Raw genomic sequence first — 18,654 nt, 5'->3', positions numbered from 1 at the left:
CGAATCCCTCGCCACTTGAGCATTCTCCTCGCCTCTTGTCAGCCAATTAGATATGACAAGCTGCTCAGTGTAGGCAATGTTATTCGTTTTTTCAAGCAAACAAAAGTGACCTCCTATGAAAGAGCAAAGAGTTTGATTGGTCTGTTCAGACAACCCTGCGGGTGACAGCCCGGTGCTTGCGTCGGTGGTTACGCAAATTAGACGTCAGGAGATTGGAATAAAAACATCTTGGAATAGTTTTACGTTATAGGGCACCCTGCATATGTCTAACTTTCCGTAGTTTTTTCGGCGGCCGTCAACAGAAAAAAATCATAATGTGGGCCGGTCCTAGTGACAGTGCAGGAAGGGTCCAAGCTCAATGGCACATACCCCTGTGGGCTCGGGAACCTGTAACGCACCCTTCGAAATCTTCGGGATGGGCCCCCATTTGGGGAGTGCCTAATGCCCGCTTCACCTCCGCCGCAGATCGGCCCTGCATTGCATCGGCCCACGTATGGGGAGTGCTTAACGCCTGCTTCAACTTTGCCGCGGGTCGGCCCGGCATCGCACTGCCTTCTGGCCGACCGGCGGTGGAGGTGAAGCACTTTGCTTTTCGTTTAAGCGCTTTGACTCTCGTCAGTTCTCGCTGCCATTCAATCGTCACAAGGTGGAATGGTTGTAATTTTTTCCCCTGTTTTTGGATGGTGGTAGTGATCGGCATCTCCTGGGGTGTGAAGGCCAGTTTTTTCATCGATTTGGTGCCCACGGGATTAACTCGAGAGGAGTTCAGTTGTCGCCATCTATTCAACGATCACGCGCATCACTGTTGTTTCATCAATTCAACCTTCTTTGTTTAGACTGATCCATGGACCCGAAAAGGGATTCGGTTCGTAGTCAGCTGGTCTGCATGCTCGTGGAACGAGTTGCGGCCGGAGAAAGCGCCAGTTGCGTTTAACTTTTCCTTTTGCTTCATTATTTCCTCGAGTGACGGCTTGCCGCGACGTTGGCAGATACTCGGAACCATATACCCGCGATATGGGTTAGATAAGGTGGAAAATAAAATAATGTGAAACAGCGTTCATCATCAGACCCTGCAATAACCGTTAAACCCATACGGAATATGACTGTCACCCGTTACCTCGTCGGGCTTTTCCCTAATTGTACAGCACTTGTTGTGCAAAATTGGCAACTGGAAAGAAGAGCCGCAAGGTGTTGAGAAATTAGGCGACCTACTGCACGAAAGACCCAAGGCAACAGCCAAACAGGAAGATATAGCGAAAATTAGCAAATTTAACCATTGTTTGTGAAAATATTTATGAGTGAACATCTTTTTATTTAAGAACGAAGTAGCGAAAACACGGCCAGGAGTGGAAAATAAATCCGTGTGCTTTGAATGACGCAGTTATCAGTGGAGCCGCCTGACGTACCCACGTCTCAGCTGTGCTAATGCGAGTGTTTTTCTAACCTTCCGCGGTGGGCGCAGTACGTCTAGAACCACAGCTGGCGTGCTGCGCTTCAAGCGGTTGTACGGGACTGGTGACCACACATCGTTACGCAACTTTCCAAATAACAAGACGAGTCGTTTTGCCACTTAAATTGGTGGTCAGCAAATATTGTATATATATATATATATATATATATATATATATATATATATATATATATATATATATATATATATATATATATATATAAACGCGAAGAAAGGGGATTAACCGAGGGGCCCGATTTTTATTAGTCATATGATAGGAAGCCAACAAACACGGACACCAAGGACAACATAGGGGAAATTACTTGTGCTTATTAAATGAAGTAAAGAAACGCTGAAATAACGGAAATGAAAGTAGATGAAAAACCAACTTGCCGCAGGTAGGGAACGATCCCACAATCTTCGCATTTCGCGTGCGATGCTCTACCAATGCGCTACCTGCGGCACGTTTTTTCATCCACTTTCATTTCCATTAATTTATCGTTTCTTTATTTCGTTTATTAAGCACAAGTAATTTCCCCTATGTTGTCCTTGGTGTCACTGTTTGTTGGCTTCTTATGATATGACTATATATATATATATATATATATATATATATATATATATATTTGTGTGTGTGTGTGTGTGTGTATACACACAGAGTTTTCACTATATCACCTACCTAGAGGGAAATCTGGCGCTGCTGCGCTGTGGTATGCATGGGAATGCTGGTATATTGTGACTTCGGATTGGCATCGTTCTCGAAGAGCCAGGCAAGCATCGTTCCGTCTGTCACAATGACTCATTTTCTACTAAAACTGCACGTAAAAATTGGAGGACGCTTAAGCTTCGCCCTCAAGAGTGGAACGCGATAGTGTTATCGTACCCCGTTCGCACCGCCTACTCAAACGCGCTACGCCAGCCAAACGTCGCGATCGGCACAGATAGCCGGGCCCCGACGCGCCATGAAGGCGGACGCGATCATGGGGCGAGTGGCGCGCCACGTGTCGGGGCAGCGCCGTACATTGCGAGGAGGTGGTCTTCTGTGTTTGCCACAAGATGGCTCTGCATGTGCGCAGAGCGCAGAAGAAATGTAGCGGAAACGTACTTCGCTACTCCTGAAACTGCGACTTCTGTAAGTTACATGGTCATAATTACCAATATGCACCGCAGTATAACTTTCTACGGCACGTTTCTAAGGCAACACCGCATTCACTAGAGACGGTTTTGTCCCGTTTAGAAGGGACGTACTCGTGGCTGAGTGTATTTATGGCCATGTAATACTCACATTGTATTTTCTTTTGCCAAGCCGGTAATAAAAAAAACACACTCGTGGCTGAGTGGTAGCGGCTCCGTCTCACACTCCGGAGACCCTGGTTCGATTGGAAGGTGTTTTCTTATTTATGAAGTGCCTTCTGGGATTTATCGATTACGGCCACCGCCGCTGACGCCGACGACGCCGGCTTTTCTGCGACACGAGCTCCTTAACGCTCTCGCGTTAAAAAGCTATTGTAGCTTTATAATTACACCAAAACATGTTTTGTTTAACTACGAGAACTTGTTATTGCATGTACAATTATATGAAACGTAAAGAGGGCCGCTAAAGTTCGATGACAGACAAGATGCGCGCTCGCTTTGAAACGGCTTGTCGTCTGTTCTTGCTTTTCTTCCCTTCGTCATGCATTGTAGGTGAGTGAAGGTGTAATATGCTTGAACGGAAACATTTTATGAAGATTTTACTTTTATAACGTGTTATTTTTGTTGCCATATCCACGTTCTAGACGAAGCCTCTTACAACACCAGCCAACACAAGCCTCGCAGACACATATACCGTCACTCCCACGACGGCACGGCGCCCATTAAGAAACATATATATATATATATATATATATATATATATATATATATATATATATATATTGTACAAGATGGCGTACACAAAAGGTACGCCAGACGCCCATCACGAGACACCGAACAATCACGTATGACGATTCTCGTCCCATACGACAACTGCCTTATCGCGTATCGGTGAAAGAGCGCAACGTTATTAATGCACAAGTGAAAGAAATGCTTGACGATGACGTCATACAACCATCCCAAAGCCCTTGGTCGTCGCCGGTGGTCCTTTCCAAAAAGAAAGACGGAACGCTTAGGTTCTGTGTTGACTATAGAAAGTTGAATAACGTCACAAAAAAAGACGTTTTTCCGCTTCCGCGGATCGATGATTCGTTAGATCGGCTGCGGCGAACCAAGTATTTTTCATCAATAGATTTGAAGAGTGGATATTGGCAAATCGAAGTTGATGAACGAGATCGCGAAAAAGCTGCCTTTGTTACCCCGGATGGACTGTACGAATTTAAAGTACTTCCATTCGGCCTGTGTTCTGCACCGGCCACATTCCAGAGAATGATGGACACTGTTCTTACGGGTCTGAAGTGGCACAGTTGTTTAGTATACTTAGATGACGTCGTCGTGTTTGCGGCGACCTTCGAAGAACACCTGAAGCGTTTAGAGGCGGTACTTGAGGCGCTCCGCTCCGCTAATCTCACACTAAAGCCAGGAAAGTGTCACTTCGGTTACGAAGAGTTGAAGTTTCTCGGTTATGTCGTGAACGCCGACGGTGTCCAGCCTGACCCAGACAAAACATCTGCTGTTGCTGCTTTTCCGACTCCTCGTGACAAGAAAGCAGTACGCCGCTTTCTCGGTCTGTGTGCGTACTATCGTCGCTTCATCGCAAATTTCTCCCGGATCGCCGAACTACTCATACGCCTCACGCGAGAAGACACACCCTTCGTTTGGATGGATGACCAGGACGCAGCTTTCACCGAGTTACGGCAGCGCCTGCAGGAATCACCCGTTCTCGCTCACTTTGACGAGGACGCTGACACCGAGGTGCATACCGACGCAAGCAACATCGGTCTTGGCGCTGTTCTCGTTCAACACCAGGAAGGCGTCGAGCGAGTGATCGCTTACGCCAGTCGCACCCTTTGACGTGCCGAAATTAACTACTCCACTTCCGAGAAAGAGTGTCTTGCGGTTGTGTGGGCCATCATGAAATTTCGGCCTTATCACTACGGTCGCCCTTTCAACGTGGTGACAGACCACCATTCCTTGTGTTGGCTAGCCAACCTACGAGACCCGTCCGGGCGACTTGCTCGATGGAGTCTCCGTCTGCAGGAGTTCGATGTTACCATCGTGTACAAATCGGGCCGCAAACACGAAGATGCTGACGCGTTGTCGCGCGCTCCCGTCAAAACTTGCGATAAGGACATGGACGAAGACGGCGCATTCCTTGGGGCCCTCACCGCATCTGACCTGATCACACGACAGCGCGAGGACGCCGAAATACGCCCTCTCATCGATCACCTAGAAGGCAAGAATGTTACAATTCCACGACACCTTTCTCGCAGTCTCTCGACCTTCTGCCTCCGAAAGGGTGTCCTCTACAAAAAAAACTCGAGTGCCAGCGACAAAGAGTATCTATTGGTCGTACCTGCCACCCTCCGTGATGACATTTTCCTAGCCTGCCATGATGAGCCCACGTCTGGACACTTGGGATTTTCACGCACTCTTGCAAGAGTACGCCGGACGTACTACTGGCCCCGACTTTCTCCCACGGTGAAGCGTTACGTGCAAAGCTGCCGTGAGTGTCAACGCAGGAAATCGCCGTCATTGAAGCCCGGGGGGTTACTGCAACCCATCGCGCCACCTAGCGCGCCGTTTGATCAAATCGGTATGGATCTTCTGGAACCCTTTCCCTTGTCAGCCAGCGGAAACAAGTGGATTATAGTCGCCACAGACTATCTAACACGCTACGCCGAGAAGAAAGCTGTACAACGTGCCACCGCCTGCGAAGTTGCCAAGTTCTTTATCGATCACATAGTCCTAAGACATGGTGCCCCATCACATGTCATCACCGACAGAGGAACTGCCTTTACGGCCCAACTGATAGAGGACATATTCGAGCCGAGCTGCACGCAGCATCGCAAGGCCACTGCCTATCATCCGCAGACCAACGGACTGACGGAACGGCTAAACAAAACCATTGCTGACATGCTGTCTATGTATGTAGACGTCCACCATAAAACATAGGATCAAGTCCTTCCGTACGTTACATTCGCGTACAACACCGCCATTCAGGAAACAACATGCTTCACACCGTTCCGTCTTGTCTACGGGCGCGAGGTCCAGGCCGCGCTAGACGCAATGCTCCCGCACGACACCGACGCATCACTTACTTTCGACGCCGAGCAACTTACTCAACACGCCGAGGAAGCTCGTCAACTCGCGCGCATACACATCACGACGCAGCAGAGTGCAGGCGCGCGACGCTACAACCTTCGACATCGGCAAGTCGAATACCAGCCAGGTGACCAAGTCTGGGTGTGGACTCCAATTCGTCGCCAGGGGTTGTCTGAGAAGCTGCTGAGTAGATACTTTGGACCGTACAAAGTGATACGCCGCGTTAGTGAAGTGAACTATGAGGTCATTCCCGACGGTGCCGCGTCGCCTCGGCGTCGACAGCACCACTCAGAGATAGTGCATGTTGTTCGCCTCAAACCGTATTTCGCGCGTTAAGGCGGCGCCAACTGATCGCATACGACTACCACACTTCCACTTTCTTTTAGTAAGCATCGTAGTTTAGTAAGCATCGGGTCGATGCTTTTCTTTTGGCGGGGGGATAATGCCGCTAGTTGTCACGCGCCAGCGCTGAAAAAGAAGTGACTTGAACGCGCGCTCGGCAAGAGGTGGGCGCTGAAGAAGAAGCAGAGGCTGAGGACGCCAGCTTGAGTTTTGTGTACGCCATCTTGTACAACTGTCTGTCTCACCGACGCCGGGTACATCTGCAATTGTCTTTTCGTTACAATATATATATATATATATATATATATATATATATATATATATATATATATATAGTTTCTCTATAATTATTCGAGAGCTAATGCCAAAAACGCTATTAGGAATCCTTATTTTACGGTTTCCCTTGGTTACTTGTTCGTGGCAGTGTTCTTCCTGCGCTTCTGTCATGAGCGGGTCCTATTTATGTGGTTCCTTTTTTAACAAGTAAAGGAGATATGTATCTCACAGACGTACCTGTGAGGTACACCTTACTTCAATTGTCTTTTGCGGGTTTGCGCATCTTTGTGGCGAATGGTGGGCATTATTCACATTTGTACTAGTAAACGCACCTCCCCCCCCCCCCCCCCTCACTCGCATAAAAAAGTTACCTTGGGTTGGGCTCCCCCCCGAAAATAGTCCTGGGTACCTGCCTGCTGTGTGCATAGTGGTTTAAAAAACTAAGGGAAACAGAGAAACAGACAGCTCGTGATAACTAGGTTTACAAGAGTTAAACCTCAGTCACTTTTCTATCCATAAAGGTTGGCTCAACGGGCCCTGAGCAGTGCAACTAATTGAGTGGAGCCGTGGATTGCGCAAGCAGTACGTACCATCAGTACGGACACGCGAACAAGGCAGATAAACACTAGTAGGTCAGATTGAGTTCTGTGATTTCTATGCGTTTGTCGACACGCTAGGTTGCTAATCAAGCGGCGCTTGTTTGATGGGAAAGCATCAGACGGCCCACTCAGCGACAAAGCCGGTGTCTGCAGCAGCGAAACGGCGCCTAAACTCCCCTTGGCTGCGACGCCATGTGACTTGCGCGTGTCTCCGCGCTCCTCCTGCCAGGTGTTGAGCGAGCGAAGATGGCATCGCCGCGACGCCACGTCACCCTCAGAAGCCTGTGTTACCCAGGCGTTCCTTGCCCGCGTAAGCTCTCGCCTGCGTTCTGACTTCGTTTCGATAATCGCTATAAAGCAATTCATGCATACAAAAAACATAGGTTCGAAAGGAAAAACGTTGGCTGTAGCGAGTTTCGAACCTACGACTCCACGCTCAGACGACGAGTGTCTTGCTCACTGGATGAAACTAGCGCCTCGTAGATAGCAGACCTGTCCACTCTTCTTTATGTCATCGTGATACTTATACCGAAATTTCCATTGCCAAGCCCGGCGTGACGAAAGCAGTGACGTCAAAATCACCGCGACTTACTCGGAGCGTCCCCATTAGATTCTATGGTAGTCGGGCAACGTAGCTTGGCGTCAAGGAACCGAGTCCACCGGCCTTGTGCTATCTATAAGAGGCGTTGGCCTCTTATAGCTCTCAACGCGCTCGCTTGCCCGCAAGGAGCTCATAATTCGAAGGAAGACCCAGCGGCCTTCAGTTTCACATTAATGCTTTCGCACTGACAACTCATAAGTGCTTAAGTGTCCTCGGGTTTTTTTCGCGTTGGCTTCGGGTGCTGAAACTACGTATTTTTGCGTTCCTTTCCGTTATACACACGCGCTGAGAGTTGTGAGGGGCACCTACTCACGAGAAGACATGGCCTTCGGATGTCCTAATTTTCTGGTTTGCTGCGAGCAAGCTACTGGCAATATACGATAACGCCACAGTTGTCGCACCGTCACAGCTTTTAAGGACGGAGCAATTTGAATAATATGCAAATGTGCAACTATGGTCAAGTTCTCTATACAAAAAGAATTATTTAAATAAAACAACGATCTCATTATGAGGCACGCCGTAGTGGGGCACTCCGGAATAATTCGGACCACCAGGGAGGAGGGGGGCGTGTTTACTGTGCACCTAAATCTAAGTAGGCGGTTGTTTTCGAATTTCGCTCCCATCGAAACGTGGCCGCCGTGGCCGGAATTTGATCCCGCGACCTCGTGATCAGTAGCCCAACACCAAAGCCACTAAGCAACCACGGCGGGTTACGGTAATGAATTTAAGCACATTCAAACTTTTTGCTAGACCTAAACAGCAGCGTCAATTTTTCTACAAGCGTTAATGCACGACAAACATTATGTAAACAATTTTATCTTTTTTTCTGATGTATCATGTTTTTTCCTGCACGGAAACCAATAAAGTTTCACTATGCTGCAGGCTTGTATTCTTACTGCACTTGCATTAGCCCTCACTTAAAAGTGTAATTGCATGTTGCACTTACTTCAGTGGATTGAATTTATTTTGTTTATGCTGCCAATAACATAACAGTTCACCGCAAACGCAAATAAGCCGTAAAGCGTATATTAAGGTCTGCGACCTCCCTTGAGACACCATGCCTGAAAGTCGTGCTCCCTTACAGGGCGCTTCCTCACAAAATGGGGATGAAAGAGAGATAGCCTCAATTTTACATCACTTTTAAGAGGGAGTTCACAAGAAAGAAGGCTCTCTTTAGCGTAAACGGAGTTTTATTCATTATTCTTTGTCATATTTTATTTCACAGATGCGTGAGAAGTAAACGAGCAATAAGAGATATATTGTCCAAACGCGTTTTTTTTTCTACAAAATTAGAGATTTCTAGAGATTTCCAAGTTCTTTAAAGCGATATAACTGATGATGTGTTCGTTCCGTGGACCACAATGTACTGTCGCGCTGCAAGAACGCTCCCGAGATCTGGCTTTGGAAGCGGGACCAGGCAGAACTTGGACGGCTTCGGCCGCGCAATGTCCTCGCCTCTGTTCCTTTTCCCATCAACTGACAGTGAAACTGAAGGGAAGGCCCATGAAGTGCCACTGTCGTTGTCGCTGGTGACGGCACCCGTTTTGCTCTTCGTGGTTATTGACGCGTGTGTCTCTGATCGTATACAAAGGACACGCGCCGGCTTCCTGCGCGCCGAGTGTCGGAAGTCGCGCCTTCTCGAGTTTCGGACGCCCCGGGTGGGCCCGCTGCCGGCGCTCTTCCAGCGCTGCGATAGTGAGCGGTCAGCGACCTGTGAGCGCGCCACGTCATGCTTGTCAATTTAACTTAGTAAGCGAGTGTTTACTGCAATTTATACGGCCGATAAAACTTTAACCCTTACTTCGTGTAGTTGTCTAATACTTCGCTATCTGGCGGCACTGCGACTTTTTTTTCTTCAGCTGTTCCTCTCCACAACGTTACTTTTTAAAGGAAGAACAAATATTCTCTAATTAATCATGCTATCCTTTCCTGATGAATTCGCAATGTTTTGTCGCTTTTTAGTTATCTAGGAAATTACTTACGAAAATAGAACATAGTGAATGCATCAATAAACACACGAGTAGTTGCGTTGAACTGGCTACACGGCGTACACACATGAACACCAATGAAATTTAAAAAAAAATTCAGCACTCAGAATGCCATGCCAAGTGCAAGTGCGGTTCTTAGAACCCAATATACAGGTGAAAGTCGAATGACCCGTGTGTGTTCATTAAGGTAGCTAGCAACATCGCAAAACTAGGAACGTTTTGCATTGAATGCATCAATAAACACACGAGCACTTGCGTTGAACTGGCTACACGGCGTACACACATGAACACCAATGAAATTTTAAAAAATTCAGCACTCAGAATGCCATGCCAAGTGCAAGTGCGGTTTTTAGAAGCCAATATACAGGTGAAAGTCGAATGATCCGTGTGTGTTCATTAGGGTAGCTAGCAACATTGCACAACTAGGAACGTTTTGCATTTTTTACTTTGTCTTTAATGACACATCTAATATCGTATAGTAAGAAACCTTTGCATTGCACACATTTTTCCCGCTGTTCTTTTGCCACTGCATTTGTTGTTTACTCTGCACTGTATATTGTACCACTACCATCTATAATGACTCTGGTTCACAGAGTATGACAAATAAATAAAGATTTACAAAATAATTTTTCGGAGCTTTAAAAGTTTTGTCAACGTATCCTCATGTTATAAAATAAGAAGCAGCATACCTGTCTAGGCTCTCTGCCTCGTGGAAGGTGTCAGGCAGTGGCTTGTTCAGTGTTTCAGGCAAGAGAAGACTGATTCCAGCCGAGATCAACAGAAACAGCGCCGGGAACACGAACTGAACGGCCGGGTCTGTGACTTCAGCCTGCGCGTATCGGCTGCTGAGAGAGTAGCGAATGAAGGAAACGCTACCCTGCGGTAGCAGTACTCTGTTCGTAACATATTGGCACCTGTAGCCGCAATGCCATCAAGGAGAAAGAAAAAACAACAAAACAAAAGTGCCATACGTTGTTACTGGCTATCGGCACGCTACCGAAACGACTAGACGCAGAAACATTGGCAGTTCTTGTTTTTGTTGTGTGAGTGCTATGTGAAAACCACTACCAATGCAGCGTTCTTAATCTATCATTACTTGTAGCACATAGCGGATGCTTTTTTTTAGAAGGTCCAAAATTTTAAAAAAGTCCCTGTGCCAGGTAGCAGAATTCTAACCCTGGATCTGAATTACACCCGTCGTGGTTGCTTAGGGGCTGTTTGGTAAGGGCTGCTAAGCCCGAGGTCGCGGAATCGGATGCACGCTGGCCGCATTTCGATGGAGGCGAAAACACCCGTGCACTTAGATTTAGGTGCACGTAAAAGAACCCCAGGTGGTACAAATCATTCCGGATTCCTCCACCACGGCGTGCCTCATAATCGAATCGTGGTTTTGGCACGTGAAACCCAACAATCTGAAAATCTGGATTACTCGACGAGGCGGCCATTAGTACTACAAGAAATATAAATGGTTCATTAAATGATCAACATAATTACGGTAATTAGTTTTTTAAATACGTTACGGCACATAATTAGATCTATTAATTATAGCCGGTGAGTTCGCAATGCGTATTCACTTGGAAGGAATTCTCAGGACTGCAACAGTTTGAATATATGAGTTTTCAATATGTCTGACGAAAAGCGTTGGCGTTCCAGTTGCTTCTTTTAAGGAAATGCTGTTTTATACACTGAAGCACAAAACTAACTGGAACACCGATGCATTTCGTCGCACCAGTTGAAAATTGATACCTCTAAACTGGTGCAGTTCAGAGAAGTCGTTCCAAGGACATAGGCCTTGCGAACTCACTAGCTACAATTCATAAATGAAATATGTGCCGTAAAGTAATTAAGTAAGAAGTTAGGGTAATTATGTAAGTTATCTATTTAGGCATTTTTACTTCTCGTAGAAGTAATGGCCACGTGGTCGGGCAATTTTCATCAAGGATTACAATTGTGCTATCTGACACAGGCGACATATAAATATTTTGGGCTTTCTAAACTAATAATAATAATAATACCCCGTATACTTCACCTTCACAGCTAACCCGACTACAGCCATTGTCATGGATTTAACACATGCATATTTTACCCACTTATACACTGACAGGTTTCAGTTTTTTTTACAGCCATGTCACAGCTACCATTCGTAATTCTCTGCTCAATCGACAACTCATTATTACTTGATTCGCGCTGTTCGGCCACACGTGGCCCGTGCCCTTGAAAAAAATCAACCTACATATGGTTATCATTAGTAGGGCGTGGCGCTGAATGGCGAAGAAACTGTGTAGGCCACTGGCCCAAACACAGCATTGCCCTGAGAGCAGCTGGTGAGTGCCAGATGCAGTGCTCTAATGCTCCGAAGCACGAGCCCCGAGTTGTGTGCAGCGCCACGTCATTGTACTCGCAGCGCGCTGTCACGCAACCGAGTAGGTGCGGCAGGGCGCTCAACCTTGAAGAACATTCAAGAGAGGGCGATCTTCGCCACAGCTGGACGGCGGAAGAACGATAGACAGTGGTGATGAGTCGCCCGGTTCCTTGTTCTTATTAGTTTGCACTGTTAGAACGCCATCATTTGGGCGCTACAATTTCACCTTTATAATCTTACTAATGTAGACCCCTATCGGTTCGAGCACTTCCGAATTCGCCCCATGTGAGGCGTAAACGGCGCGTGATTATAATACTGTTCGCAGAAAATTTGTCCTCCCGTTCGAGGTGCTTGCGCACCTAGGTTGGCCTTATAACGCGAGTAATCAGTTCTATAGCGTATCAGGCTCCTCATTATTGCGATTCTATAAGTACGTAGTACTTACAGGTCACACTTTTATCACCTGCAACCAATACGTGCTTGCTGAACTCGGTGCGAAGCGCGTGATCGCTCTTACGTGGAAAAGCCATTGTCCCACAGTCAAAAGAGCTGTCGAGCTTGAGTTTTAGGAAGAGGGTCTATTGGTTGGTTCATGTGTATTACAGGAGGCGTTATTAGCCTGGCAGCCTGGGCCGGAAACTGCTCCGCCTGCTCATCTCTCTCACCATTCAGGAATCTGCTGTCTCATGTCTATGAGTTCAGTGTCGCGTGGATATCTGAGCAGAAGGCGTGTAACCGTCTTACGAAGTGGTGATATGAGGGATGCTTTTTTGTCGCGTTTTCGCTTAATAAAATGTTCTGATGCGCGTGTTTCTTTGTGAGCGAAATAAATAGCATTAGCCAGCACTCTAAACACCCAAGTCGCTGCGTTTCCTTCGGATTTACGTGCACTATTTTGCAAGACTATGTAGTGCAACGTCGTTACGCCTAAGGAAGTACCTTCGGTCATTAGAGAAGAGTATTTGTTGTAAACACGCGTTTGGGGATATTCTTGTGTGTAGGTTATCAAGTACAGTCTTCCTTTGGGCGTTGAAGCGTCGGCAGGACCACGCTGCCAAACTTCTGACATTCTGCGCGTCGCGGAGTGGTACCGTGCCCAAGCTGCAGCTCAAGGCCATCCTGTTATTACTCGAATAATTAGAGTGGGACAAGCCCTTTCTCTGCACACGGCTCACTTATGATATTGTACACGAGCTGACGTGCGCAAGTTTTACATGGTTCGGCTGGAAAGAGGGAAAAAATGGGGACCCTTCCGGTCATGTTGGTCTCTAGATTCGCGCGGGATCTCCCGAGAATTGGCCTACAGATTGCTTGAGCATTTACTTTTATTAAATAATGTTTCGTCGCCATTCAAATGATGATCAGCAGTCAACGATAATGTCGCTATTGATTCAGGCCGAACATACAAAATTCTTACCAAGGGCAGCTCTTAGGCTTTATTTGTTGACTGCTACTGCCAATGCATTAAGTTCGAACGAGATTCCCAGGTGTCTCGTGCTATGTTCCGCCGTTTTGACTTCCGTCTTTTATTTTATTTTTTGCCAGAAACTGTGCTTCTTTCTTTGCCATTTTGCTAGCGTGGGGTTCTGCAGTAACTGCGCTCCAGTGCGTTGCCTGTCTTTGCGAGCTCTTGCTGGTTAGCATACGAGAGCGTGTGACGTAGAAGCACCCCCCCCCCCCCCCCTCCGAAAAATTCCTCAATATGGCATCTTCGGCGTGAAGCGAATTAGAGATATTTGAATGGGGTAGTTATGGTATCGTGGGGGCTCTGAATACCTGGTGTAAGCTCTGAACGACAGGCAGAGTGAATGTCATGTTTTGACGGCTTGCAATTCACTAAACCTGCGAAGAGACATTTCAAGGTTTGTCCGCTCTCACACTGCGCGTCCAGACGGGATCGAGTGCGCGGAAGCACTGTTCCAAGCCAATGTCCGCTTAGAGCACACAGAACATTTCTTCCCCCACTTATGACACATAAAAGCAATTATCGCATTCACAGTTGATTAACATCCCGCAGGCTAATACACACTAATGTGCCTTCTTCGAGAGCTGTTAATCTGGATAACGTAGGCGCACTCGGTAATTTTTGTGTGTGAACCCAGGCGTTGCACTTATGTAAACGGTGCTGATAGCGTGGCGAGAGAATTGAAAGAAAACGTGGGGCGATCCTCACCAGGTCCCGGAGGAAAGGTGCAACCATGGCACCGAAGCGTGAGCAGGTGAGCACGCAGGCGAAGCCGAAGCTGCGGGCTGATGTCGGAAACACCTCGAGCGCCATGATCCATTTGATGAAGCCCGCGCTCAGCACCAGGAATCGCACGAGTACGTTGGAGCCGATCTTTACCCAACTCGGACTGTCTGCAATGCAGTGAAAAGAAATAACGTAGTTCTAAGCGTAGAAGGGCATTTCTTCCGATTCCTTTTTATTTATTCATTAATTTATTTAGAACTACTGCCAATCTCACATAGCATCAAAGCAGGGAAAGGGTGACACCAAGTAAATCTAAAGAATAAATAACAAAGATATACGAGTAGGTTACCAAGGTTACATAGAATAGTGGTTTGAACAATGATATGCGGATTCTAGAATTGACTGTAGAAATCACAGGTTGCACAGTGATACTTTAATTATTATATGAACAACGTAAACGGGACAGTCGCGGCATATGTAAAAGATATAGCTCTTAGTCATAAAAATGTTGTATCCCAGATTTCATGTTACCTTACTAATAGGAAACAAAGCGTGACTGTGAATTCTAGTTTCTCTAAAAAAATTACTGTTTTTTCTCCTGCGCCGCAAGGGTCTGTTTTGGAGGCCACGTTACCTTTAATTTACATTAACGACACACAGTGCTTTTTTTTCACCCTATGGTACATACACGATTGTTCGCAGACGACTGCGTCATAAGTCAGTGCTAAACTCTGCAGATCAACTTACGTTAAATGTCTCTTTGCATTCTATTCAAGAGTGGTGCAATGTATAGGGTGTGACATTAAACACTACTAAAACAAAATACATTTTATTCAGTAACAAAAAACCCTCCGTCCTCTTTACACATGCAATATACAATGCCCAACTAACCAAAACTTCATGCATAAAGGACCTGGGGGTAACTATGACAAATAACCTTAGTTGTGAAACACACAATAACGAAATTAAAAAAAATTAATCATGCGGTTTTACGTGCCAAAAGAACAATCTGATTATTAGGTACGCCCTACAGGGAACTCCGGAAATCTAAGCAAACTGGGGTTCTTGAACACGCAACTAAATCTAAGTACACGGGTGTTTTCGCATTTCGTCCACATCGAAATGCGACCGCCGTGCCCGAGATTTGATCGCGTGACCTCGTACTAGTAGTCCAACACTATAACCCCTAAGCAACCCGGCGGGTAACAACGCAATTGGTCACCAAGCGCGGAGTAAATTGTCACTTTTGAAAAGGAGCTACAGCTCTAGTCAAATTCAAAGTTTGAAAGTGTACTAAGACCTACCTTAGAGTGTGCCGATACAATTTGGAGCCCGCATCAGAAACATTTAATTGATAAACTGGAACGAATACAAATACGAGCGGTTCGGTTTGCCGTCTCAGATTATTCAGGATGGATAAGTGTTAGCCAGTTATTTATGAAAGCTAATCTGCAGTCACCAGCCCATCAAGAGCCCTGTCGAGGTTAAAAATTATGTATCAGCTCTATAAAGGCCACTTGAAGTCGCTTTGCCTATCTTCACGACCTCACAAGACATTTACTTCACACGGGTCACAGCAAAATGGTCAAACAAACCATAAGCGACATAAATTCACACAATTATTCTTTGTTTCCAGCCGCCACTGCCCATTGGAACAAACTACCACAAGTAGGTGTTTCCACTAGTTCACTACAATCCTTCGTTAATACAATTGCGAACATCAACTTCGGTATGTAACATGTTCATTATGCAACACTATGCGACACACGATTTGTATTTACGTTTTTAGAGCGCAGCTCTCAGGCGTCTGTTCCTGCGTTGAGCGTTCGCGGCCCTCGGCGTTGTACCTTGGTGTAACCGAGCGAACGAGCACAGCGCAAGATGAAAGGGCGAACGCGGAGCGCAGCGGGGTATGAAATACGGCGAGCGGAAGAAAGCGTGAGGAGGAAAGCGGATGAGGAGGGTGTAGCGGAAGCACGCAAAGGAAAGCGGAGAACGCCACCTTGAAGCACCACCAGATGGCGCGTTCCTAGTGTATTTGCTCCTGCAGGGAGCAGAGTTGCGCATAGGTCCGCCGTTGTGTACAAGCTCTGCAGTGAAGCAGCTCCTCGTGCGCGCAGGAGGCAGATGCCGCACGGTGTTCCATTTGCTTTTTTGTCTGCTGGTCGCGAGCTACATGCGGCAATTGTTCGCAAGCGCTGAGAAAGATGACACTCTCAATGCAGGCTGCGCTAGAACGATTGGCGTAGCCGGAGAGGTGCCAACCCCCCAAATTTTTAATTTGTATGTACAAATATACACGCACATATGCAAACACAAGCACGAATGTACATATAAGGAGTAGGAACCCCTCGAAATAAAAGCGCGAGTACGCCCGTCTGTGGAACAAGTCAAAAGTTCCCGTGCAAACGCGCATTACCTTGCAACAAAAAGCGTTGCAATGTTTTTCAGCATGCATATGAAGTTTTCTCGCGGAGGTAGGAAGGCACGGAATTTTTTAAAGGGTGTTTAAAGAAAACTTCACACACCTAAGGTGGACACTTCTGTGAGCGCATTTGGCTGCAGAAACCAGAGGAATAATGATCGTCGTCAAGGGAACTGTCATGCCTGCAGTTATGTCAGTGACCGTTAAACGTGACCGTCATTCATCACTAACCGTCGTTCACTGCTGCTCCACGTTTTCGATATATGCGGTTCAGACACGTAGATTTAAACGCATTTCAAGTGCTCACATGCGCACATTTTATGCAAAGCTTATTCTTACGATTCATACCACAAACTGAACGCTGCTTCGTAGAAGCAAATCTGCAAGTGCAAAAACATTGAAGATGCACAACCTTGTACACCAAATTTATTTCGTACAAGGGAATTGATGAGCCATGGCTGCTGACAGCAGGGGTTGAGTGCTGGTTCTTGGAGCCTTGGGGGGCAGAATTCAAAGACACTGGAAAGGCAACAGGTTATTAAGGGTAACAACAGGTTATTTTTATTGCACTGATCACATAAGATGGCAAGCTTGCATAGTAATTATTCACACATTGCAGACTGTAATATGGCAACACATTTTATTTTATCTCTTCATGCTACTCAGGTTAATTTACTATAGCACAGCGCTTATTAAACGTGCAAAAACAATTTTACATTCGTCACGTCGACAAAGGCTGATCGAACAAGCAACATATTGTCGGCGCGAAATGCAGACGCTATCACAGCTGTCTCATCAGCGGGAGCGCATGATGTTTTCGCTTACTACAAAACAATGAACGCCAGCAGATCAGTCGACCTTACATGAAAAATGGGAACGTAGACAAAAAAAAAAAGACAGAGTAGAGAAAAACCAGGGTCCAGCGGGCAAATTGTATCTGCTAGCATTTACTGTTTTGATCACACTGTTCTAGAGCCGCATAGTCAGAACAATCGTACAAGCAATACAGCGAATTGGGCGAGTTGGTAAGTAACAATTCTTGGCTTATATGTGCAGCGCGACAAAGACGTGTCGTTCATTCTTTGTCCCGTGTCTGTGTCGCGCTGCACACACACGCCAAAAACCGTACGAGTGAGCAACCTTTCATGCCAGGCGTACGAATTTCAGCATGTACAGGAGTGTTACTCGAGATAAATGCTGCTTTATTGTAAACAAGCCGAACTCACCTTTGTAAACAAGGCGAACGCACCTCGCATATCCTTTCGGAGCCGGCCGGTCTGGCCCGTCCTCACGGCACCACGTAAAAAGCTTTGGCACCTTCCGTGTGATTTACGCAGTTTGCTGCGCTGCACCCCGTCATACTGGAATATAGGTGTCGAAATGATGTGTTTCGTAGCACTTCAGCAAAGTCATTAACTTAATATCGTCGATTACCGTACCTGCAACCTGGAGTCGATCAGTGCAACGCACGCTCGACGGTCCGCTGATCGCAGTTTCGATCGCACTGATGGAGTGGGCGCCGTGCCCATAAAGTTGGCTTCGCAGCGACGCAGTTGAACATTTGACGTCATTTTGCACCACGTGATAGCGCTCGGCGAATAGCGGTGCGAGCGCCACCCTGCTCCCTGCGGGAGCATACACAGGAGCACTACGCATTCCCGCCAGCGGCGGCCGTGCAGAGGAAAGAAACAAAGAACCAGAAAGCTCGCCTTCGCGCACAGCGTTCGCCGCAAACGTTTCGCGGTGAACATTACGGTTGCATAAATTGCAGTTGCCGGGACGCGGCAACTGCGTGGCCGGTCTATTACAGCGCCGCGTGTCGAGGCTTTTCCAGTCGGGGCGGTTATCGGTGCGATGCCTCAATATATCGCGAGCTGAAAACACCAGCTACGCTCGAATTTCGCGTTAGGGAGAATCATCGGCACTTTATTTTATCAAACTATTTTGTTTTTTCCGTTGACATTGTCTTTTTGTAAGCTGAATATACCGTTCATTTATTATGTTTTTTTTTTGTTATTACTACCGGTTGGACCTGACTGCGGCCTGTATAGTAATACAAAAAAAAAGATCAGTAGGTTTAGATAAGTACAATACAGGGGGTACAAAGTACAAGATATGCTACACATGGCAAAAAGCAGAATAAATGAGTCGTACACAATAAGGAAATATTTAGTAGAAGTT

The 18,654-nt window shown here is 46.6% G+C and overlaps 1 protein-coding gene and 1 long non-coding RNA gene across 2 annotated transcripts in view; both read right to left on the bottom strand.

The window, feature by feature from the left end:
* Positions 1–18,654, bottom strand: part of LOC126518708 (organic cation transporter protein-like) — a 332,875-nt gene that overhangs the window by 18,618 nt on the left and 295,603 nt on the right. The window contains exons 10-11 of the mRNA XM_050168473.2: positions 14,031–14,215; positions 10,185–10,324 (exon numbers count right to left, since the gene is read on the bottom strand). Of these exons, the coding sequence (XP_050024430.1) occupies positions 10,185–10,324; positions 14,031–14,215 (325 nt within the window). The remainder of the gene's footprint in view (positions 1–10,184; positions 10,325–14,030; positions 14,216–18,654) is intronic.
* Positions 16,877–18,090, bottom strand: LOC140215417 (uncharacterized). Its single transcript, XR_011892368.1, has 3 exons — positions 17,913–18,090; positions 17,700–17,834; positions 16,877–16,992 (listed from the first exon to the last, which is right to left on the bottom strand). It is a non-coding gene; the product is annotated as an uncharacterized lncRNA (long non-coding RNA).

The sequence above is a fragment of the Dermacentor andersoni genome, chromosome 1, assembly GCF_023375885.2.
Source record: "Dermacentor andersoni chromosome 1, qqDerAnde1_hic_scaffold, whole genome shotgun sequence".
Lineage (NCBI taxonomy): Eukaryota > Metazoa > Arthropoda > Arachnida > Ixodida > Ixodidae > Dermacentor > Dermacentor andersoni.
This window is presented reverse-complemented; position numbering and strand designations above follow the sequence as displayed.